Genomic DNA, 26642 nt, shown 5'->3' with positions numbered 1-26642 from the left:
GTAAGCATTGTTCGAACAGTGGTAGGCTTTGCAATAGGACTGAAAGTGTCCACATAATCTACACCCTCAATTTGAGTATATCCCTTAGCAACAAGTCTAGCCTTATACCTCTCAATGGATCCATCCGGATTATACTTTATCTTATATACCCATTTACAACCAACGGAGCGTTTTCCATCAGGCAATGAGCATATAGACCAAGTGCTAGTCTGAATCAAAGCATCTAACTCCAATTTCATAGCATTCTCCATTGGGCATATTTTACAGCTTTAGTATAGCATGAGGGCTCGGTTTCAGTTGTGATAGAAAGAACAAAGGTTTTAAAAGAAAGGTGAAGTTTATCATAGGTGAGAAAATTATAAATAGGATAAAAGGTTGGACAAGAATCAGAAGGTGGGGAATTATGTGTAAGGTGATAACAATGGTAATCAGATAAGTATGCAGGGCGTTTTGTCACTCTATGTGGTCTACCATTATCCTCTGAAACATGCTCATTAACCACTAGAGAAGAATGAATAGAATGAGGAGAAACAGGGGAAGCATAATCTCCTGTGAAATCTGATGAGGTCTGATAAGAATCATAAAGAAAAGGTGGAGGAATAGAAATCTCAGCTTATTTTTTCTGAATCAGAAACTCAATTTCAACATTGTTCTATTTGTCCCCTTGCTAAACAGAAACAATTATCATTTCCTATTTCTGGAAAACTATCTGATATTCCTTTTGAATTACTACATATTGATGTTTAGGGACCATTTCATGTTCCAACTGTTGAGGGATTCAAGTACTTCTTAACTATAGTGGATGATTGTTCACGGGTGACTTAGCTCTATTTGCTTAGACATAAATCTGATGTTTTACAGAAATTTTCTGGTTTCTTAAATTTGATTGAGAATCAATTTTCTGCTAAAGTGAAATCCATTAGGTCTGATAATGCTCCTGAGTTATAGTTTTCAGATCTTTTAACTTCAAAAGGCATTGTCCATTTCAAATCTTGTCCATATACTCCAGAACAAAATTCTGTAGTTGAAAGAAAGCATCAACATGTTTTGAATGTGGCTCGATCTTTATATTTCCAATTTCATATACCTTTACCTTACTGGAGTCATTGTGTTTTAGCAGCTGTTTTTTTTATTAATAGAATTCCCACACATGTTTTGAACAACAAGAGTCCTTTAGAGGTTCTTTCTGGCAGTAAACCAGATTATTCCAATTTAAAAGTTTTTGGATGTCTTTGTTATGCTTCAACTTTAATCAAAGATCGCCACAAGTTTAGTCCTAGAGTCAATGCATCAGTGTTTCTTGGTTATCCAGCTGGCGTTAAGGGGTACATTGTTCTCTATCTGGAAACTCAAAAAATTATTGTCACTCGAAAATGGTTTTTCAGAAGGATATCTTTCCTTTTAAGCAGAAATCTATACATTCTCATCTTTCTATTCTTCCTATTTCTGCTTCATCTGATGAGATTTCTAATAAAAGGATGGTACATACAAAACAGAATGAAGAGTGAGTGATGAAGAAAGAATAACCGAGCCAGATTGATCAACAGACAAGACATAACCATTTGGCAAGGTTATGGAAACAAGTGGAATTAAGCATATTTCAGAGTATAATGATAAATCACAACAGACATGACTATTCGCACCCGTATCCAAAATCCAAACCATAGTGGGAATTTTAAGGCTAGGTTCCAGTGTAGAAAAAACAGAATGAGAAGAAGGTGAGGTACTTGGGGAAGAGGGTTGGTGAGCTGTAAAATCTGTCTCATTGAAAGAGTTGCGCAGTCCTTGAAGTTGAGATATGAATTGAGCCAGAAGAGCCTCAGCCTTATCCTCAAAGCCTGACTTAGCAGAAAAAAGAGTCATAGAGCTTCTAACTGAACTTGTGCGATCATCAACCTCTGCAGTGGCCTGAACCATGTCAACAAGAGGTGGTGGCTTACCACCAGAAAAATTCTTTGGTCTCTGGAAAGAAGACCTATTCTGCCAATTGTTACTCTGATTGAATGTAGCATTCTGATTACGCCCACCTTATGGATAGCCATGTAGTTTATAGCATCTGTCAACTGTGTGATTGGTCATCCCACAATGAGTACAAAACATCTTAGGGCGAGAATAATTTTGACCACCAGGACCAAAATTATTTCGCGGCTTAGCACTTTGTTGATTTCTTTCACCGAAGATTGAAAAGCTACAGAGTCTACAAGCTGTGAGCAAACATTTCTCTGTTGTTCCTCCTGAACAATCAGATTATACGCCTTAGTGATATCAGGTAATGTCTCTTGCATAGTAATTTGCCTTCGACCTTGGTTGTAAGAATCATTCAAACGCATTAGAAAACGAATAACATTCCTTCGCTCGTACAGACTATTCCACTTTGCATCTGCTTGATAAATGCATCTTCCACAAGAACAACTAGGTAAGGGTTCATAATTCTTGAGCTCCTCCCACAACAAATTCAGTTTTGTATAATAAGCATTCAACGACAAATTTCTTTGATATAAACAATCTAGTTGGTGTTGGATACCATAGATCTTGGAAATATTATGCTGCTTGTAAGTTGTTTCCAGATATCGCTCGCAATATCCAGATACATAATCAAACTCTTGATTTCAGCTGAAACAGAATTCGAAAGCCAAGTACTAACCATATCATTACACCGTGACCATGCTCCATAATCAGGATGAGACGGATCAGGTTGTGGAATTGTTCCTTCTGCAAAACTGAGCTTATTCTTCATCTTGAGAGCTTTAATATTCGATCTAGACCAGAGATTATAATTTTCTTCACCGAGAAGCTTTTCAGTAGCCAAAACAAGAGACGAAGAATCGCTAGGATGCAAAAACAAAGGATTAGCATAAGGATCCAAAGGTGGAGACGAAGATCGAGAGCTCGATCGCTCATGATCAGAGAGATGAACTTCGGAATCCGTCATCAGAAATCAGGAACAATCAAAAAAGAGATCGAGAAGAGAAATTGAAAAACTGAATCATGATTCGCTCTGATACCATTTGAATTTGGCAGAGAGAGAACGAAACAGATTGAGACAATTTTCTCTCTTATTTTCAAAAATGAATGAAAACTACTATATATACTGTTCAGCTCTAATGGAAAAAATAAAGGCGGAAATGTAAAGTACATAAACTGGAAATAAGAAAACACATTGAACCGAACCGAGGTAAACCAAACTAACGAAATACGTTCTCTAATACTTTTAATGTCGAAAATAACTAAGAGATTATATTACCAATACGAATGTTAATAAATGATATACCAAATAAAAGGATATGTAATCCAATTGTCCATACCATATTAGACAAAACAACACATAGTAGAATGACCTAGATTTGGATAATTCAACCGATGAAATGATGGTACAAAGCATTTGTCCCGTCTTGAGTTCTAACATTAAATTTGAGAAGGATATATATAATTTAAATCGTATGATTGAGTTCGATCCCAAAATTAGTTTGAATTTCGGTGCATTGTTGAAAAAATATAGAGTGAGTGTGCTTCTATTATCCAATAAGACACGTGATTTTTAAGATCTATAATTTTCAAAATTTGAACTATATATTATTTATTGCTGACAATAAGTGAGATTAATCTGTGTATAAACAGGAATTAAGTAACGGAAAAGAACAAAAGGGAATCATATAATGTGAAAAGGGAAAATTATTATCAAGAAGAGAGAGACAGGAGGCCGTGGCTCCACCGTGGTGGTGGGGACCACAACGACTGCGACGGTGGTAGGTCCGCCGCACGTGGCTTGTATATTTTTGACCGTTCAACTCCTTTTGTCTATTTCTCCTTCAATGTTTATCCCTAAAATCTAAATATTTTTTTTATAAAGCCCTAAAATCTAAACATATATACAAGAACATATATATGTATGTATGTTATAATTTTAGTTGTCATGTATAAAAACTACGTGTAGAAGCTTTATATGCAACAATACGCTTCGATGTAGATATTAATATATGTTGGGAAAAATAACTGAATATTATTTAAAATTTTAAATAAATGAAGTAATTAATGCATGAAAATGAGGAGCATATATATTATTAATGGATGTCTCCATGTAGATGGCCGACAACAGAATATAAATGATACAACTTCAGCTTCCGTGCGACCTAACATCTTGACCCGACATCTCTACAATCTCTTTTTTCTATTATATGTATTACTCCGTTTTAAAATATTCGTAGGTTTATATTATTTTTTATATTTTAAAATATTTGTCATTCTACATTTTTAAAACATTTTTTAGAATAATTCCCAATTTTATCCCTATCAAATTCTAATAAATTATTAATGATAACATTGTTATTGTTTTTATCATTAAAGAAGAATATATATGTGACTTTTTCTTTCTTTTCTAAAAAAATGTGAAATAATTTAAAACAATAATTATTTTGAAACGGATAGACAATATAGTAATGGTCGGTGCATTTATTCATTTTTTTTTTGTTATTGCATTTATTCATTTTTCTTATAATTACATTTGCAAGATGCATGGCTTATCCGATTCTATGATGGTTCTCTAACGATCTAATTAATTTTTGGACTGTCCTTGAAATCATCTCTCTATCCTCAATTAATATATCTCTGACAATTTTGAGGACTTTTCGGATATATATGTTTTATGGTATAAAACTAATTAACCAAGCTGTAGAAAAGAATAATCAAGAAGTATATGGTTTTGGATATAGGAAAATCGATTTCGACTATTTAAAAATGATTTATCTGGTGTACCTATATATATATATATATATATGTATGTATCTGCACACGCACAAGATAAATTCTGAACCGTACACGTGGTGTCATCGACTAATGGGCCGTGATATATCAAACTCAGGTCCAGAATATGGGCCCACAGACTTGGTTCAGGACCACCCAACATCTTCCGCTTGAATGCTTCATGTCCAAACAGCCTCACGGATCACGGCGTGTAAGTTTTTTTGTGATATATTTTTTATTAAAATAAAAATATGTTTTGGCGTTACAAGAAAAAGAAAATGGAGATTTAATTATCTTATAAACTCGCGTAAGTTAAAAGGTTAATATCTAAGAATGATTAGAATCAATGACATTTCAGGACTCATATTTTGAAACGATTTTTTTAGCATAAAAAGGTAAAAAAAAAACATTTATTAATTAATAGGAAAAATCCTAAAACAATACCTAAATTTTTTAATTTTTATAAAATAAAATCTAAAGTTTATTTTTATAAAATAAAACATCAACTTTATTTTTTAGTAAAAACTAAACTTAAACTTTATAATCTTTGTCATTTTAAACATATTGCTGACGTGATATTCCGATATCGTGATATGTAGATGATGACGTATCGAATATGGTCAAAATACTGACTTAACACGTAGAATGTTAGAACATCACATTAGCAGTAGGTTTAAAAATGATAAAAATTATAAAATTCGAGTTTATTTTTAACTGAAAAATAAAGTTAAAATTTTATTTGATAAAAAAATAGTTTAGATTTTATTCTGTCAAATAATGTATAGGACCATCGGTTAACTTATGTAAGTTCTATTTTCTACTAGAATATTATTTGATGCGACATCATACAAGTCTTCCATCATAATTATTTAGCACCTAATTGTCACGTCATATAATTTGAGGGGCCATGCAATAATTTTGGATATGTCTATCCATAGCCAATCAATATTGTAAATTAATGAAGCTTTTATTATGAAAGATAATATTATTGAAAAAAATTTCTATTATATCTCACATCATTAAAAAATATCTCAATATTTTTGTTTCAATAAATGCATTTCTTTTTCAAATATTTGTTTTTATTTTTAATTTTAAGAACATACTATTTTAATTTTATAAAATCGCGAATTGAGAATGTCTATAAATTTATTCGAATGTTAGCACTTAATTATATATATTTTTGTGGGTAAAATAAGTTTATATATTGTTAGTTCTATATTATGGTTGACCATTTTTGCGCGGTTTGATGAAAACCAAACAGAAAATTATAAATAAAATGTAATTTTATTCGAAACTGTTACAATAATTTTAATTTGAATAATAACATAATTGATAAATAACAAAAAAAAAACCGATGAATACCGATAAAATCAACTAAGAATAATGGATCCTAGGATGTTTTGGAAAAATGAGAACATAAATAATAAATTTATATGAATTTAGATTGGATATAAGTGGAATTGTATAAAAAAACAAATGTAAGTCAAATTCCAAATATATTATGATAATTTAAATAAACTTAGGAACATTATCTACATAGAAGATTTCAATTTCAATTTTTAAAACAGAAAACTCAAACATTTCTTTAGAATAATAAATTTTTATAGTAATAAAGATATTATTATTTTTTGGTATATTTTTAGGTATATGAATATGATAAAGTTTTCTAATTTATCTATTTATTATTAATTGTGTTGTTTGAAGTTAACCAACGCGAATCATGGAAGTTTGAGCTTGTCATAGAATACGTTGAAAATTGTAAATGATTGAAAACGAATTTAGCCATGCGTGGGCAGCGACATCACATCACACCACATGATTAAACAATTAATTATCAATCGACAAATTATTTAAATTATTATACTACCATCCTAAATTAAATTTATTTGGAAACTGATTGGCTAAAATCATGAAGGATAATCATATGGAATGTGGACCATAGCAACATCAAGAAATCAATGCCGAAATCATGGAAACTGGAAAGAGTTTTCTTTTTCGGAAAAAAAATGTATATCTCAATTCAATGGATTATATAATTGTTACTAATTCTGAAAATCTCATCTAAAATGATAAGGATAAAACCCATTAAAATTTCTAAATTTGTAAAATGGGAGAAAACTAATTTATAAAACTTTTATTTGACAAATTTCTTCCCAAATTTATAAAATATATCATTATAATTCTCATACAAAATAAGTTATTATAAATTCTAAACTAATTTATAGATCAACAGTCATTAAGGTTTTTTCTTATATCAATTAACAAGTTTTGAGAATTGTAATACCACATTTTGTAAGTTTAAAAATAAATTTAACGAATAAAAAATTTAGAAATTAATTTTCTACATTTTGCAAGTTCACAAATTTTACTGGTTTTTACCATATGGATAGATATGAACAAGATTACAGTTTTTTCTTTTATTATTTACTAATACAAAATTTAACATTTTTAGACTTCAGGATTAATTAGTAAAACAATAATATCAATTTGTTTTTTCCTTTCCGAAACAAAAAAAAAATAATCACAGAGTCATACTTGCATCTTTACTGATAGTATCATCACAATTTCACAAAAAGATTAAAAAAAAATATATGTTTCATTTACATTCCAAGAACTGGCCAAGCGCCAATACAAAACTTTTGCCATCTCAACCCCTCCGATATTTACAATTTTGCCCCTCTACTATATGTAAACATGGATCATCAAAAGTCGGTTCAAAAGAAGAAGAAGAAAAATCATTGGAGAGGCCTAAGATAACTAACAAACCGATTTCTTCACCTTCTTCGGATGTAGACCACATTTCCACAAGACTCTTCTCGAATTCTCCTATACGTATACGTATACGTATATCCGAAGTATAAATTATTCTATATACCTTAATTAAAACTCAAAATAATAAAATATCAATCGTGCCAGCAAAGGAGCATCACGACGCATCTCCGAATGATGTAAAGTTTAGCCCTTTGCTCTCTAAGAACGCCTCCAAGGCCTCTACTCGAGACCCTTCTCTTGGATCCTCCCATGCTTGGACTTCCCATCTTCATCTTCCAAAAAAGATTCAAACTTTATATTTTTTTTTGTTTAAATTCAACAAGATTTTAGGGTTTTGTGCTTGATTTGGGTTTAGATGAATGGGAAGAGGAGAGGGAGGTTTTTATAGAACAAAAGGGACAAAAGACAATGCATGAAAGGGCGAGAAGTGCATCCCAACCCACCGGACACTGTCCCTTAAGACCCCACTCACTTCACCCACTTGTGTCTTCTGTCTTTCCTTTTTTTCCCCTCTTTTTTTTTTTTGATTGATTTGTTGTTATCATTATTTTAAGTTCACACCCCTTTGAACAAAGACCTTGTATTTGTTTGATGCAATGAATAATTAATATTATATTTATATAAAGATTTTTAAACAAGTCTTGGGCCATATAAAGAGCATATAACTAAACTATAGAAAACAATAGTATGAATTCATGGGATGGAGCGATCGAGGCGTTGAAAAAGGCTCAAAACACAATGAATTAGGGGTTTATTGATTTGTGCTCTTAACGCAAAGCAAAGCATCTCCTTTTCGGTCTCGTGCTTCCCCCTCTTAATATATATTATTGTACACTTTTTGTTATGAACATATATAAATATAAAATATATATATATATATATATATATATATATGATAGTTTAAAAATTCATTTAAACTCATCTAAATCATGATCTCCAATATGCAACACTTTACCATATAAGATCATGAATACTAAAATAAAATTTTGAATCGAAAAACATATACCTTCAGCCATTGAATATTGTTGAATTGAAATCTGAATTCTTCTTAAACTATAGTAATCACAAACGATGGTGTATTTATTCTGTCTGTTGCTTAGTCTAGAGATCCAGATTTATACTCTTTTAATAGTTTTTCTTCATCAGAAAAAACTAATATTTGGCAGTTACTATTCAATTAGCATTGAGAAAATAGCGGACCATCAATCAGTAACGTAGGAATTTCTCAATATGGGCATGCAGTTGTAGAAAAACTTTCAACAATATATACCACTCTCCGATCCGAAATATTTATATAACCAATATCTCGAAAATATCATGTACTAATATAAAACCTCTATATAGAGGGATAAATATATATTTTCCCATGTGTTATTAGGTTAACTCACTTGTATAAATACCTCATATTTTATCCCTCTATACTCTACACATATGGATTTCGAACAATACTTTTTTATGCAATTTTGTTGTATGTATAGTAATATGTGGCGTGCATCTATACCATATTTCAACAGAAAATAAGTTTAAATATTTCCGATTCTTTAAATTTCTTTCGTCCTACTTTGGATTAGTTCTATAATATCAATTCATAGGCTCACATTACCGTAATTATAGACGTTTTCATGACCAAATTAAAATAGGTTCCTAGCATTCATATCTGATAAACTTATGTCGGATCAATGTATAATTGAAAAAGTCATGAGGCAGGATTAGTTTAATTCACCAAGTATAACGAACCAATAATTCGTATATTTAAATAAATTGAATATATATATATATATCTTGTATCGGTGCCGAACGACAGGAAAGTCAGAGTTGCACGTGGAAGCTCTCACGATTCCTAATTACAAGTGTCGTTGATTTAAATTTTCAAAAACATTACGGCTTTAATGACTTTCAAGAAGATTTTGTTACATATCTTCGAGGCATACACACGAGTGCATGGCACGTTTATACCCAAGTGTACATACGTACGTACAATCTCTATGCATGTTTATGGAACTCATCGTTGGCAATCTGCCACTGGCAAACCGGTCGTATCATCATATTAAATACGAGACCGAAATTAAATTATAGTTGACGGTCCATAGGCTTGATTTAATAGCCATTTCATTTGTATAAAACTTGTGGTCTAACCATAATTTAGAAATCTGGCCCAACTAATAATAATGGGTTTTAGCTTACTGAATATTTGATCCATTAGATCAAAACCTCTCATGGGCCAATAAGTATGTAATTTGTTAAATTTCACGTGTGAAAATACGGCCCAATAACTAACCATAGGTTTAGACCAAACTATTTGGCTAATAAATATGGACTGCGAACATGGATTTAGATAACGAAAGAATTCAATTCAACTATAATAGGTAGTTAAAAAAAAATCAAAAAGGAATTTAACTTAATTATTTGAAGAACATGATGATGATCACATTGCATAACAGAATCTCACAAATAGATCTTTACGTACATGGAAAACAACACGACGTCGTATGGTATATCTTATTATCAATGTATTTTAAACCCATACAATAACCCGCGTCGAATACGTTCCGTGACCGGTTATCCACCGTCCGATCAAACACTAGTCCCGCCACGATTGACTGCCACGTGGCAAATTCCACCGATGAAATCCAGCTGAATTCACGGCAGTCAATACGACAAAACTTTAACGGCCCCGAAATTTAGCTCTCGCCGTTCCTTGTTTTTTTACCAGTCAGCTTCCACGTCAGCACTCCATCAGCTGTCGGAGATCAACGGTGTGTGATGGTACAGATCGTATGGGGACCACAGTGAATCCAACGGACAAGGTCGCTTGGAGTCCAGCCTCAGCCATGGCTTCCCTTTCCCACTCCAGTGAAGCAGACTCACCGGACCTGGGTGCAGATTCCGACAAAGCCCTTCGAGGTTGTCGCCTCCGAGACCGTGCTGGTTCCATCGGTGCTCCACCGGCTCCACATCTCCGGCGAAGACCAGCAGAAATGGCGGCAGAGACCCAAGCTCGTAGATACGGTGTCGTTTCTGGATCCTCATCCAGATCTCGAGCTTCACCGTGAATCTTCCTTCACGCCATTTCCCCAGATCTATCACCATCACGCCCGTGTTGAAGTAGCAAGGCCGTCTTCCCCGAAGCGACGCCGCATAAGCCGGGACCGACCAGAACCTCTGAGTGAAGTAGTGGGTGAAGTTCGCGTGGCAGTACTCCGGCGCTCCGACCACGTGTCGCCGGAGATCGATGCTCCAAAGCTTGGCCACATCGTCCACGACGACGAGATCGGAGTCGAAGTAGATTACGCGTTTGACGGCGGTCGGAAGCAGATCGGCGAGGTAGATCCGAGCGTAGTTGAGGGGCTGATCGAGGGCTCGACGGATCGAAGAGGAGATCTTGCCACGGACGAGGGCTGGGTCAAAATGGTAAATCTGGAAGGCGAGGTAAGGGAAGGTGGAGGAGATGATGCGGCGGAGATCGGCGCTGCGTCGGTGGGTGGCGATGAAGTGGAAGACGACGTTCTCAGGGCAAGATGCGTGTTGAAGGACGGAGAAGACACCGGCGACTGATCCGCGGAGGTAAATCGCGTCGAGGGTCATCGCGATATGGATGATCGACGGATTGTGTGTCCGATCCGTAGCCGACCACGTCGTTTTCGGACATTCTCGGCCGTTTCGAAACGCCGGTGCTTCGCGAAACGTGGGGAGATCCGTGACGGAGGCTTCACCGGAAGAGACGGCGACCAACAGCAGCAGCGGCAGGAGAAGGAAACGCAGACGCAAACGCAGTGTCAGCATTTGGCTTGTAAGGGTGTGTAGAGAGAGTGAGGGAGACGAGCTGTGTGTGTTAATGGCGGATTAGGGGTAGTTTCGTAATTTCGCGTTAATCCATCCCCCTAATTAATCTAATCTGTCGGACCTTTTTAACAGCAAATCTCAGGGTTAACTAAATTATCAAATCAAACAAAAAGCTCTAATAAAGTAAAATTAAAAAAATTCTTAATTTTGAATTTTTCATGGATTTTGCGATGGACATGAAGAGCCAGCCTGGCAGGTGAGACGCGTCTTCAGTGATTTGAACATGCGTAAGAAATGGGCAGGAGGGCTCTGATCCTCTGTCTTCCGCTATACCGCACTTCGATACCGTCCACCTGTCCAGATTAGATTCTAATTGATCGAACGGCTCTCAAGGGTCGAACAAAAGTGGATTTTGGACAATAGGATTTTACAAGATGACAATAAATAATAAACTCCCTCTATTTCAAATTAAAAAACGTTTTAAAATAATTTTTTATTTCAGAATAATTTACATTGTGAGATTTTCCATGTAATTTTAATATTTTTCGAATTTAACCCTAATTAATAATACTTAAATATTGAGATAATAATTATCTATTCAATTTAAAATAAGGGTATTTGGGATAAATTATGGTTTTTTTTTAATATGTCTGTTTAAAATGAAACAGAGGGAGTAGTGAATTACGTTAAATAAATATATATATATATATATATATATATATAACTGAATTATTTAATATACCGATTTGTTACAAAAAAAATGATAAAATATATGGAATACATAAGATTTTTATTCACAAAGAGAAATAAATGATTTGGGCAGGGAATAAGTTGTGGTAGGTTGAACATTAATGTCTTCTTTTCAGCCACCCGTTTTCCATTAATCAAATTTGGATAATGGGATTCTACTATTTTTCTATTAAAAATTAGATTCCACATTTTACAAAAAAAAAATTATTTTGTTTTTTTTTCTATAAACAGTTTGCATGGTGCCACGACCAAAAGGAGACAAAAAAAACATCAAAGTGTGACACAGAATGTTTGGATCTTATCGCCTTGTATGAAGAATATTGTTTTCATGCAGAAATGAATGGGGAATCTAGGTGCTCTCCCTTTTAGAACTATGCTTTTTATTTATTTATTTTCATGAATATTAGAGTTACCACATACATTCGTATATAATATTCATGGTATATGTGCAAGTCACGGGAGAAGATGCATGGTTTTTTTTTATATAGATATAAATAAAATTATCGATTATTCGGATTAGATCCCACTAAGATCATACTACAAAGCAATGAAATATTTTAATGGTTGGTTAAAAGGTATAGTTACCGCAAGTTTGAATAAGGTTTAACAATTACCTACCTATAAAATTTTAGATGTTGAGATCTATAAAATATAAATTTTTTAATGTTTTAAAGTTTCGAATTCGTTGGATATAATGACCGTGTGTTCAGAAAAAAAAAATCAAATACCAAATGAACTTAGAGAGAGTTGATTTTAGAAAATGTATGCGAATACTATTTTTTTATATTTTATATATTTTAATTCAATTCAAAACCTTTATTTGTATTGGATTGGATTAGAGAGAATCTCTTAATAATGATAAATAAATGAGACTTAATATGAGATTTGATACGGTGATTTTGAACTCGGTTTTGTGGGCCTAAAACAAATTGGGCCGACCCGAGCCCGAACCTTAAACCCTCATACTGAGTGTGAATTCGGATCAAGTCGATGTTTTGATTTTCTCAAATAAACCCACACCAACATACTATAAAACATTGTGGTATATAAATCATTTTCAATTGAACACATCCGAAGATCAAAATTTATTCATATGTTATAGTCTTACCATTGTATAAAATTTATTGATCAGTTCGTCATTTGTTATAAATGTGAAATGTTCTTTATCAACATTGGTAACCCATTTATAATCTTTACTTGGGATTTTAAACATCATTGGAGATGCTAATATACTTGACTTCATCATTGTATCAATTCGTTACGAAATTTTCCAAACAATATGTGTTCTTTTTCTATATATAGATAGACCTAGAAATTTTTTTTTATGGGAGATACTACATATAAAGATCGAAATTAGATAAATAATATTTTCTTTTATTAATTTTATATAATTTAAAGGTAAGAGTAATCGAAATATGACTAATCTATTATATAAATCCATTATTATGCATACATGTTAATGGTCGTCCTGCAAATTCTCGCAATGTGTCAATGGACGCAATACTTTCGAAACCCCCCCGACCTAATCTATCTATGATCTCATTAATTATATGTTGCTGTTACAGTACACAAGTACGCATCGTACCTTTCTTTCTATCAACACGAGGCCCATTCAAATAATCAAAGGCCCAACCCTACAAACTGTGACTTTAAAGCTTAATTCCTCGATGGGCCTAGCTAGTTTCAAATATCATTGTCGAAACACATATTTCGGCCGATGTTTTTTTAGCCGGTCCGGCCCATCTTGAACCAGCAACCGGTTCGAGGATTTCGGATTCAGGTTTGGATCGGTCAATTCGGATATATAAAACTAAATCTGAAGCTCGGGTTCAGATTCAAACCAAACCGACTCGTTTAATACTTCTATTTTTTCATTTGGATTTATTTTTTTATCATTTGATTTTTTTTTAAAACAAATCGGATTACTGATCTGAAACCCGTGGAGTTAAATTAGAGCAAACCCGATGCCCGAATTGAGTCCAACCCAAAAGGCCGAAATTTTTTGGCTCAAACAAATTAAACCCTAAAGTTTCATAAATGGTCGGTTACGCCGTGTTTTGGTATTCATCTTTCATCTTCTCCATAATTAGAAGATGATTAAATGGTTTAAAGGAAGTGAAATGAACTTTTTTAACCAAAAAGAAAAAAAAGTGAAATGAATAGAGTAATGTTTTCTCCAACTGTAATCTCGATTTTATTGGATTGTGTTAAATGAATCCAAATGGTCAGTTTCTATGCTCTTGCATCAATGCTTTTTATCTAGTAAGAATATTTTCTACGACATCAAATAAAGAATAATATTTTATTTTCTGTAATAAGAATATCTAATAATTGCTAATATCCCTCTTTTTAATTTATTTATTTTGTCTATCTCTGTAACGTCAAACAAAATATCTCCAAATCCATATTTCCGGGGCCGATTATTTTTTCTTCTTAAAAAAAATAATTAAAAATGAATATAACGGAAACAAATAGTCTAAGTAAACAAACCAGTGGGAATTAATGGAAGAGTGCCGAATTGGTCAAGAAAATGAAAAGCTGGCGAAAAAAGACTTTGAGGGATCACATGGAGAAAAGACTTTAAGGCAAATCAGTGTGTCTGAATCATGCAACTAATGACAAGTTGGTTGGAAAAAAAAAAAGAAAAAAAAGAAAAAAAAAAGAATCTCATATAACCATCTTCTTAATATATTAAAATTAAAATTTCAATAACCCAAACTCAGATAGATCAATCGGAGAAATGGAATACAAAGCGAATGTCTCGTCTTAAGTTCGAATCTCAAATTTGGAGAAGAAATGTATACTCTAAACCACATGTGTGTATATATATATGTATGTATGTAAATTATATTTTTACCAAAATGTAACGTACACATAGTTTATGTGATAAGTGATTTATTAACTGCCTCGGTTCGACCAAAGTTCTTCCTCTGATTTTTTCTTTTTGTATGGAGTTTGTAAATACGTTAGTTATGTTTGTTAGTTAACAATATGATATATATATATATATATATATATATATATATATTGATGAAAAAAATATCATAATCTCTCTCTTTGTTTCACTTTCTCCAAAACCAAAATTTGCACTTCCGAAAAGAATTTTTCATATCCAAAATACCGTAAAAAATGTGCAAAGGGTCCGAGAAATCTAATTGCAAAGGTCAAACCCTTAGACGTTGCCCTTATTTGTTATAATCTCAATTTTATTTATTGGTTATACCACGAGGTGGTCCTGAACGACGTTTAACTCTGAACCAGTATCTTTAAGCCTTGCACATTCAGATTAATCTCCGTTTGTCCCTGGATCAATGCACTAAGCGGTAAAGGACTGGCACGAAGATAATTCCATTCTGAGGGTAGGATTCGAACCCTGACCTTTTATTTTCATGTAAATACAAAAGGCCGAGACTTTGCTTATCCGTCCATTCCATTCATTAGTTTCCTTCAGCTACGCGCGTTGACTATTAGGAGATTCCAAGGGATTATTATTAGCTCACGACCAATCCCACTTCATATAATAACATATCCATTTATTAAATTTAACTTTTACTCCATAGTTAATTGAAATATATTTTAGGAAAATTTACTCTAATAATAGAGTCAATTTTTTTTTAATTTCCTAGTCATTACTAATATTATATTTTTCCTGATATTTTTTTCATATAATTATAAATATAAGCAATTTATGTTTGGTTGAATTGAAAGGAGTGTTTGACTTGTCATACTCTCTCTCTGCATCCTCCATGCAATCGTCTGTCCATGGGGACAATATATTTATTCAACGAATACATGATACAAGTATTTCACATATAACTATAGTATTTTTTTTTTTGTTGTTTCAATCAAAATTTTAGCCAGAAAAGAATATAGCCACACCAAATAACAACAATATCTATGTAATATACGTGTACGTGTACATTTTTTTGTGGAGCACATAAATATATATATATGCGTATGTGTATATATATGTGCAACAGAAGAAATCCCCAAAAGAAAAATATTTAAAATAATTTCGTCGACGCAGATAATACAACTTGCCACCTTGGACCAATTACTCTTTATTGTTATTTTTTTTATCGTCTTTTTTGACTTTTCAACATTTTATTCATGGATATTTCATGTCGGCACCGTGAATTTTATTTATAAAATTTCCCCCTCTAAAAGAATAATAATAACGCAATGCAACAGTAAATTATGGTTACAGTTACTCGCATTATTTGGATCCACACTTCACTGCCTATTTGGAATATTGCAGTCTTAGCAAAACTTATGAGAAACTACCCATCATCGATGTTTAAAACATGCCACCGTAGAAACTTTTAAAAAAGTTTTAGAATGTTATATTATAAATAAATTAAATAAATTTATTACAAATTTAAATCCGAAAACAAATAAAAATAATTTTTTTTTGCACCGGAGTCTTAAAAAAACCCGACGAAATTCCAATAAAACCTAGAAAGAATGACATAAAATGCAACGCCATGAAATTGTTACGAAACGTTGAAACTGTATTGATAGACCAACACGAGACTTTTCATCATGTTTTGTATTTCGCACACATATCGAAAAACACTTTCCACTAGATCATCTATTATTAGATTGCTCTAGAACGAACACACTTAACTTTGGAGTTTTTTTGATATAGGCAATCGAAAGGGTAGATGCATATTGTTGATACGAGTAATTCAATCACTTCTTTTAAATTATTTTTAAATATGTAGTCTAATACCTATATAGCCATCGAATCTCTCTCGTTCGGGTGTATTTGATTTATTCATATACTCATCTGGTCTAGTGGTTTTCGGAAAACTGTCATTCGCCTATATCACTTGTACCGACGATCACTCTCCACCCTTATCTTAATTCGGGATATCGCACAGAATATCCGTTATCGTTTTTTTACCGTTGGAATAATAATAAATCCAAAAATATTTAAATTGATTATTTTTTATATATTCAATTTTTAGATCGTTTTTCAATTGATTATTTTTTATATATTCAATTTTTAGATCATTTTCAATGGTCGAAATATAACAACAATAAATAATATAAGAAATCCAACATCCTGAAATACGATATGATCGAATAAGTAAAATATATACATATATGAATATGCTACATTCACTTAACAAATTTTTTTACCTTACTCTTTAAACAAATCAGATTTATGATTTGAGGGCCACTATAATACCAAACCCTGATTATATATGTTATCTTCCAGCGACTAGCTAAACACACGTATATTATATATATATAAATGTTACAATTTGAAAATTAAAATAAAATTTGATTGGTCGTGGAGACGATGGATGGTCCGACCAACAATGTCACTATGTCATTAATGTGATATCAACTGCTCAACAAAATGGAACGATTTTTTAAAAAAAAAACAAAAAAAAAATGGAATGAGTTGTGGGGCATAAGGGTTGTGGGTCCCTAAACCCTTTTTACTTTGTCAACAAAACAAACTTCGATTGAGGATAAGATATTTTCCTAATAATAACCGTGTGATCCCAATTAATTATTTCATTATTCATTAATTAATCCTTAATGCCTGTGTCGTTTCCTTGGCTTAGAATCTTCTAAACTCTAACGTTTTGGTTATTTTATTAATTGAAATTAGACGGCTGATTATAATTTTTTTTATAATCCGATATCAAGGATAATGGCTAGATTAATTTCGAAACAATTAACAAATGATTAGAATTATGTTCATTTTCCCAATTTGAAACCCGAACTTAGGACGAGACAAACGTTTTGCGCCTCCATTTCACCGGTTGAGTTTTCAAATTGGTAATTGATTACAATTATATGCAGCTCATTTTAATTATTTATTTGACTATTGGTTATTTGTTGTTTTTTCGTATTACAACTTTTCATATGCGACCTAACATATATAGCCAAATACCTAATTCGATTAACTCATTACCCATTCAGTGGTATAAATTTTCATAATTTTCAATTAAAAAAATGCAAGCATTTGATTGACGTTTTCTCGTTGAAAATAACAATAACAACAACAAAAATATGCACGTGCTTGGAAATTTAGAACGTCTAAAACGTACGAGTAACTAGATGATTCTATATCATACATAGACAAATCAACTGTATATATGCCAATGGCATGGACCCAACACTATGGTCTATGTCGAATATTTCCTTAATATAATAATTAGTCAAAAACTCAAATACGATGTGATTCGTGGCCAATGCGTTTTGGATTAGTCTGAGTAGACAAGTTGGCGAATCACAACACAACTACAAGAAACTGCGTGACATCGACGTGGCAGAAAGTTCCATTTGTCCCAATACACTTTTTTTTTTCTTTCTTATTACAAAATAATATAAGTTTTTATTTAAATCCCCTTTTTATGCTCTGTTATCTCCGGAGATGAAAATATAAAACCTAACTTTTATATATAAATCATGAGAAAACATTTTCTAGTTTCTATTAAGTAAAAATATTTCATATACTATTTCATAAAATCACAATCTTTGGGCCATAGATGGACGATGAACATCCGTTAAACTAAACGAACATAGGTGGAAGACGATGAGCTTAGCTTAAACTTTCACATATATATATATACACACACACACACAACTTACATATAATATACACGTTTCATGTTAATCTATCACTTATAAATATCTTTTGTCCCATTTTTTATTGTTAACTTTTTTTTTATTTTGATTCATCGAATATATAATTGTATCACATTACGTGGCACGGGCGTCGGTTGATGGGGTGTGACACGGAGAAACCATCTTAAGTCATTCTAAAGTCATTATATTACTCAATCTCCAACCGAAAGAATTATAATATTAATATGTCGCGCACCAACAATTATTATTATTATTATTATTATTAAAGATAATCACGAGGATTGTAATTAAATGAATGGAAAAGTTAACATGTGGATAGACACAACACTTTTGCCTTTTCGTCATATTGGATGACATATCGAAATAAACATCGATTCGCTTTTTAAAATGCTAGTTTAAAAAATAACACTTGTATTCGGATATCTAAAAGTGTTAATTAATAAATAAGTATTCTTGGCTCACATCACTAACCAAAGGAAACGCACGTAGCTAGTCAACCTTTGTGATACAATTATGACGTGGAAACTGGCTTAATTAGGATAATTAATCAACGGTAATCAGCATATGACATAAAATAATATAAAAAATTATCAAAATCTTATGTGGATTAAAAGAGATAATATAAACTAGTCTAGGCAAGGGCTATTAGATAATTTCGATACCAAAGTATACTAATTCCCTTTGCTCCACTTTAAAGGTCTTTTGATCGGATGAAATCAAAGTACTTTTGGTCATAATATTTATAATTCAATCGCAATTTCTTGGGAATTATAGAGAGTTAGGATTATCTTTTATAAAATTATATTATTATTAGGATTAGTGTTGGTGTCCTAATAAAACTAGTTTATAGTTTCATAGTAGGATTAAGTTTACTCTATATCTATGTCTATATATGTGTTATTTGATTGAATGAATAATATAATAAGGTTTTATTTCGCAAATCGTTTGGTTGCAGTGTTTTTAGCTTTCGTGAAATATGATAGTTGAAGATGAAGATGATGGTGATGATGATGATGATGATATGTTGTATTTATCACAATATTGCGTCGAAATTTCATTTTTGAAGAATAATAAGATAGTTATTTAGTTTTTGTTCTTATTTTTTTTTTTTTTGGTTTTTTTAGTTTTAATTTATATTCTCTTACAATTCTCCTAAGTCATTGAAAAAATCGACAAAGATATTTATCGCGTCCCTGTCAGACATATTTTTGTTAGCAAATGATTTTTTTTATGTAGTTGCATGTGGGACCATCTCAAATATACATTATACGAAATTATATTGATAAAATTATAAATTTCTATACTAAAAATATTATTATGAAAAATATTTAATAAAAAACTATTAATAAAATTATTAATGAATTTAAAAATTATTAATTTTTATAATAAAGAATTATTTAAATATAATCAATAAATTTTGTAACGTTTTTCTTTATTAAATATAAGAATAAATTTAGGTTTTAAAAATAAATACAATTCATTTTCAATTTTTAAATAAATTATTTAATTATTATTGATATATTGATATATTTCAACAATTATAAAATTAATTTAATATTGAATTTAAATTAATAAAAAAATTGCATTATAACTAATTTATATAATATCATATTTATTTATACAATAATATAATGAATAATAATTATGTAAAAAATTGATTGGAGTAATGGTTTTTAAAAAAATAAATAAAGGTTAAAATAAAAATGATATTTTCTTCAAATTTATATTTACTAGATAATAATCTCTGTGCATCACGTAGACTAAAAAATAAATAATTTTTTAAAAAATCTTATTATTTTTAAAATTAAATTAAATATTATTTATTTTATATTTTTAAATTATTTTTTTAAATTTAAAGGTAAACGGATATTGTATTTTTTTAAAAAAAAATTGTGAAGATAACAAAATATTGTATGTTTGAAAATGTAGAACATCAAAATGATTTTTAGAAATTTTTCGACGAAAGATTTATATTTTTAACAGACGATGGAAATTTAAAAAATGTGATTGATTAAAATAAACAAATAATGTTATAAATAATAACATAAATTTTGTTTTGATTAAAAATTAATAATAATATATTCAGACTAATAAATTTTCACTATAAAACATTGATCTAATATAAAACCTATATTTTACAACCAGTTTTAAAATTTTACAGATATCTATTTAATTAAATCAAATTAATATATACAATACAAATCATGTGATTGTTTCATTTATTCTATTAAAGTCTAAGTCATTATATTATTTTTTTTAAACTAATATTTGCTAATTTTTTCTTAAAAAATATAAAATTAAGATTATATTAGATTTTTGTGTTATGTATATTTTATCATAATATTATTGATTCATCAACCCGTATTGAACTCCATCATGCCAAAAATAATATTCATGCCAAAATTTACTACTACTACTACTACAAATAATAATAATAATAATAATATAATATAATAATAATAATAATAATAATAATAATAATAATAATAATAATAGTAATAATAATAATAATAAAAGAGTTGTTACAATATTGTGCTCAATCATCTTATTCTAAGTTCTCGTAAATCATGATGACTATTCACTCTTAAAACATAAAATGAATTTAATTTTAGCTATTTACTTGTTTTTTGCATATCTATTATATGAGGTGAAAAAATTAATTTAATTATTTCTTTCTAAATTCATATCCAGAGTAATATAACAACTTTGTCATTTAGATGTTTCTTAAACTTTTTTTATAATAATTTTAATTGTACACCTTTATATACTATTTATGGTTGCTCTATACATAAATATTTTTTGTAATTTCGACTTTTATCGATAGGATTATGAAAGAATTTACTGATAATATTATAATCTTATATATAAGAGATTTCATATCAGTTATATTTCCACATATGCCATTATTAAGCTCCTTGTGAATTATAAGTTTTTAAAAAATAAATAAAATATCTTTATTTTTTATATTTTTAAATAAAATGTTTTAAATATGAAGATATTAAAATATTATATTTTTTTGAAGAGAAATTGCGAAGATAGTACGACATTACATGGTTGGAATATATAATATTGCAATAATATTTTTAAAAATTTATACGATGAAAGAGTTATATTTTTGGCACATTTAGCGTATTTTAAAAATATGATTGATGAAAATAAGCAAATATTATTATAAATAACAAGGTAATTTTGGTTTTGTATTAGAAATCCAATATTTAGATTAAGAAAAAAATACTTGAAAATTTCTGAATTTGTAATTTGGTGTAGTATTAATTTATGAATTTGTAGGTGCATCTAGTTATTCTCGAACTTGCATTTTTCAGCACAATAATTTCTAAACTTGCATTTTTTAACACAGTAATTTATAAACTTTGATTTGATCAATTAGTGGTATGGACAATTATAGAACTGTTAAGCAAATTTAGGAATTATTTGTTCAAAAATGAAAATTCGGAAATAAATAGGTGCACCTACGAGTTCACGAATTAATATTACACCAAATTATAAGTTCAAGTATTTTTCACTTAGATTAATACAAAAGTTATTTTTTTTAAGGTTTTGCTTTGTATATCTGACAAAGATTTTCTCATTATTTTGAGTTGTACATGTATGATATGAACATTATGTGTTTATTATTTTGTATTTAATTTGTTAATATGAATATAGCAAAAAACTAAGATAGATAAGTTGTTTGAGTTGAATTAAATATGAATAGAAAACTTTAATAATATAAAAACATCATTATATTTTTTGCAAACAGAATTAGTTCAATGACAGAATATTGATATCACTATATAGATATTTTACCGATTCAATGTAACCAATTTGTTATGGTTGTCTTTAGCACTAGTGTGGTTTTTCTTTAATGTCTGCCAAAAATTCAGTTGTAAGATAATAATAAAAATTATTTTGGTAAATATTATAAGTAAAGACTTTTTCAAGAATGATATATTTACCTTAGACATAAATTTGTGATAATGTTGAGTTTTTCATCTATGAAAATCTTTGTATACATTGATGTATTGAGCGAAAAATAAATGATGCATAAAATGTATTAGTGAACTCAATATAACAATATGATAATGGTTTTAACAACTTATGCATAAAATGTATTAGTGAACTCAATATAACAATATGATAATGGTTTTAAATATTAATCTATCAAATATTTAGAAATTAATTTGTGTTAAATAATTATCGTCGATAATCTTTGGATTTACACCCGTAACGACTATACTACTTTTTCTAATATTCAATCTATGTATTTGTGAACGGAGTTGTGCAGCGAGATCATCCCATACGAAAAAACTTGATAATATTGTTGTTGGTTTTTATATTGAAATTATATGTTAGTTTGCATAAAACTAATTAAGTTAAAGTTTTTTAAGATGATATTGCTTACAATGTAAATAAAATTTGAAAACTTACTCTTTCAATAATAAACGGAGAATAATTTTTTGAGTTAATTGTCAACATTCGTAAATTTGATCATTTTATTGCGATTAAAACTCCAATAATAATTGTATCATTAGAGAATATATTAATTATAAAATCCAATGTTTTTTTGATTTTTTTATAATATCTCATACCTGATAGATCTTATTTTTTGTCTGTCAATATCAACAAATCGTCGTATAAACGTATTCGAAATTTCTCTTTGGCAATACTATAAGCAGTGACAACAATCTTTTCAACAATAGTATATTCCGTAAAATAAATACAAAATTTATTGTTCGTTAATTTGTATATATTTTTATTTGGTAGAATCTTGAATTGCCTGATTAAAAATACATCTCCCCCGTTTATTATATTTTAAAATTTTTCTACGTGGTTCTAAAATATTTTTCTTTCAGAAAACATTCTCCTACAACATTGTAAGTCAAATAGATTAGATTTTTGATAATCATAGCATAATAAAATAAATGCTAACCAGAACGTACATTTTCATCAGTTAATAAGAATCCGATGTCAATGAACTCATTCCCATTGAAAGGATTTCGTTCATCTCATATCCTTAGAAATATGACTATAATACACCGATAATTATGATGTGTACTCATCTGATCCAATCTTACATGGTTTATACCACTGGGTGAATCTGATTTTTCGATTCCTACAATGGATTTAATTTGATAAATAATGAATATATATATATATTCATTAGTTTCATATGAATAAAACTGTCATATCCCGAGTTACGATGAGGGTTGAACAATTTTAGATTTGTATGAGAGAGTTTTGAAAGAAAGAATTCTTTTTCTCTTATTCAACAAGGTCAAAGAATAGGGCATACATAGCGTGTATGATCATTCATAAACTTGGAAAGAAATCTGGTAAAATCAATCAGCACATATTACAGAATATTAAGTTTCTTTCTTGTTGTTGGTAGATCAAACTTTCTCTTCTTGGATTGGCATGATTGCAGTCGAGTATTCCTATGTCTAATTTGGTCCGAGATCTGCATTACTTTCCTTGTGCGTCGTATCATTCCCCCTCAAGATTGGTCTGAGGTTGTCAACTAGACCAATCTTGCGAAGGAAGAGCTGCAAAGTGGAAGAGCTGGTAGTCTTGGTGAAGATATCTACGACTTGACCAGAGCTCCTGGTGAAAATGGTGGAGTTGGTGCCATTGCTAATCCTTTCGCGGATGAAATGGTAGTGGAGTTCTATATGTTTTGTGCACTCGTGATAGACGGAATTTGCAGCTATGTGGAAAGCAACCTGATTGTCACAGTGTAGGGGCATCGGTGTAGATGGAGAGCAGCCGAGGTCGACAAGAAGTCCTTGAAGCCATAACATCTCCGAGACTATGTTGGCCATCGAATGGTACTCAGCTTTTGCACTTCAACGGGAGGCAACATTCTCTTTTTTGCTCTTCCAAGTGACGAGGTTTCCACCGACGAAAGTGCAGAAGCCAGAGGTAGAACATCGATCAGAACGATCCTTTCCCAATCAACATCGCAATAGGCAGTCACGTTCGTTGCATTGTTGCAGAGCATCCATAGGCCATGGGTGGGAGTTCCTTTAAGATATCTCAGAATGCACCCAACCATTGAAAGACCTGATTGACAACATAGCATATATTAGATCGAGTTTTAGTTAAGTAAATCAACTTACCTATAGCTCTCCGGTATTGTTCTATGTCGGGAAACGATTCCCCCTCACTATGATCCTTGTAAGTTAATTCAAGGGGGGTCTTCGTAGGTTTGCATGCGAGTTTTCTTGTGTCCCGAAGTAGATCCAGCATATACTTTCTCTGTGACATAAATAAATTGTTAGTAGTTCTAAGGATCTCGATACCAAGGAAGTAATGTAAGGTACCAAGTTCCGAAATGTCGAATTGAGAATGCAGAAAAGCTTTGGTTTCGCAAATTCCAGCAGAATCGTCTCCTGACAGAATTATGTCATCAATGTAAACTAAGACGATGATAATACCGTGTGGTGTTCGTTTGGTGAAAAGCGAGTGGTCAGACTCACTTTGGGAGAAGCCATTATCTAAGAGAGCAGTGTGTAAACGGGAATACTAGGCTCAGGGTGATTGTTTCAAACCATAGAGCGCTTTGCGAAGGTGACATACTTTGTTCTTTGGGAGTTGATCACGAAGACCAGGTGGAGGTTCCATGTAAATCTCCTATTCGAAATCACCCTATAAAAATGCATTTTTAGCATCTATTTGCCAAAGATCCCAATGCAGGTTAAAAGTATAACTCGAAAAGATTTAAGGTTAGTAACAGGGGTGAATGTATCGTTGTAATCCTCTTCATAAGTTTGCATGTATCCCTTAGCAACGAGTCACACTTTGTAGCGTTCTATGGTGCCATCGCTGCGACGTTTAATCTTACAAACCTATTTGCTTTTGATCGCTTGTTTCTGAAGAGGAAGATCTGTTATGTCTCAAGTGCCACTCTTCTCCAAAGCGTCAAGTTCAGCTGCCATTGCGTCGCGCTAGACCTTTTGAGTTTTAGTGTGAGTGTAGCATGTTGATTCATGATCCTGATCAATTTGGTCGAGAAAAGAAATCTCATGAACAAGTAAGTGTAGATGAAGAGCATAAATCAGCAGAAGAAAGTGAAGTAGAAGGTACAATAGCAAGGTCAGCCTGTCGGTGGTTCTCAATAAGTATGTGATAAGGACCAGAACCATCAGCTTGGCGTTTAAGGGCATTGGAGTGTAGATGTTCACTGTGCTGAGGTGGGACAGGGCCAGGTGCCGAAGCAGAGTCAGAAGAAAGCTCAGGAACATCAGAGTCTTCGGGAGGTGTAGAGTGAACATCTGAAGGTGGAGTTGCGACTGGTAACTCTGCGGTGTCATCTACTAAAAAATCTTCAGAATAAACAAGATTATGAGGTTCAAAAGACCTTACTGAGGGGCTTCTAGGTATGGATCGAGAACATGTTGCAACGGCTCAGAGGTTGGCAGAAGAGCGATGAGTATCAGACAACAATCTGAAAACTGATTGATTATAACTCGGAGCAGAGGATGTGAGTTCTTCCAAGGCAGAAGAGTCATTTGAAGACTTAAAGTAGGACTCATGTTCAAGGAATCGAACATCACGTGAGGTGTAAATGCGACGTGTAGGAGGATGAAAACAATGATAACCCTTTTGATTTTGACACTACAAGAAAAACTGTTATTTGCGATAGACGTTGCGACAGAATAATCCGTCGCGCAATAATTTATGATAGATGACGACTAAACAACGACAGAATAATGAAATCGAACTTCTGTCGCAATCGGACGCAAAAACGATTGCAATATTACGACGGTTACCGACACATTTTTCTGTCGGAAATATTTGCGACAGATAAACGATAGAAAGCTACGGACATTTTACGACACACTATGTTATAGAAGTATCTGACGTAATGTATATACGATACATTTGCGACAGAATCAGTGTGTCGCGAAAAATCTGCGACACAATTGCGACAGTTGAGGTGCGTCGCGAAGTTAGTTAGGCACGTGATTTGTGTGCCACCTAACTTCTGT

General features: G+C 31.4%; 3 protein-coding genes across 3 annotated transcripts; all 3 read right to left on the bottom strand.

The window, feature by feature from the left end:
• Positions 1 to 7266: 7266 nt before the first annotated feature.
• LOC104825713 lies at positions 7267 to 7932 on the bottom strand. The gene has a single exon (XM_010558084.1). The coding sequence runs from the start codon at positions 7782 to 7784 to the stop codon at positions 7644 to 7646; it is 141 nt and encodes a 46-aa protein (XP_010556386.1). The 5' UTR covers positions 7785 to 7932; the 3' UTR covers positions 7267 to 7643.
• Positions 7933 to 9891: 1959 nt separating this feature from the next.
• On the bottom strand, positions 9892 to 11416 carry LOC104825712 (probable galacturonosyltransferase-like 3). Its single transcript, XM_010558083.2, has one exon. The coding sequence runs from the start codon at positions 11293 to 11295 to the stop codon at positions 10249 to 10251; it is 1047 nt and encodes a 348-aa protein (XP_010556385.1). The 5' UTR covers positions 11296 to 11416; the 3' UTR covers positions 9892 to 10248.
• A 12679-nt stretch (positions 11417 to 24095) lies between these two features.
• Positions 24096 to 25145, bottom strand: LOC104825737. The gene is made up of 5 exons (XM_010558107.1): positions 25131 to 25145; positions 24975 to 25043; positions 24771 to 24909; positions 24497 to 24675; positions 24096 to 24374 (listed from the first exon to the last, which is right to left on the bottom strand). Exons 1-5 carry the CDS (start codon positions 25143 to 25145, stop codon positions 24096 to 24098), a joined length of 681 nt encoding a protein of 226 aa, XP_010556409.1.
• Between the last annotated feature and the right edge of the window lie 1497 nt (positions 25146 to 26642).

The sequence above is a fragment of the Tarenaya hassleriana genome, unplaced genomic scaffold (genome assembly GCF_000463585.1).
Source record: "Tarenaya hassleriana unplaced genomic scaffold, ASM46358v1 Cleome48, whole genome shotgun sequence".
In the NCBI taxonomy this organism is placed as follows: Eukaryota; Viridiplantae; Streptophyta; class Magnoliopsida; order Brassicales; family Cleomaceae; genus Tarenaya; species Tarenaya hassleriana.
This window is presented reverse-complemented; position numbering and strand designations above follow the sequence as displayed.

Bases quoted from the DNA above. Each gene is read 5' to 3' on its own strand.
- LOC104825713 (XM_010558084.1), bottom strand. From the start codon at position 7,784: ATGAAGATGGGAAGTCCAAGCATGGGAGGATCCAAGAGAAGGGTCTCG.
- LOC104825712 (XM_010558083.2), bottom strand. From the start codon at position 11,295: ATGCTGACACTGCGTTTGCGTCTGCGTTTCCTTCTCCTGCCGCTGCTG.
- LOC104825737 (XM_010558107.1), bottom strand. The intron at 24,910-24,974 runs GTACCTTACATT...TTTATGTCACAG, and splicing joins ATTCGACATTTCGGAACTTG to AGAAAGTATATGCTGGATCT. The intron at 24,375-24,496 runs GTGCAAAAGCTG...TGTGACAATCAG, and splicing joins GAATGTTGCCTCCCGTTGAA to GTTGCTTTCCACATAGCTGC.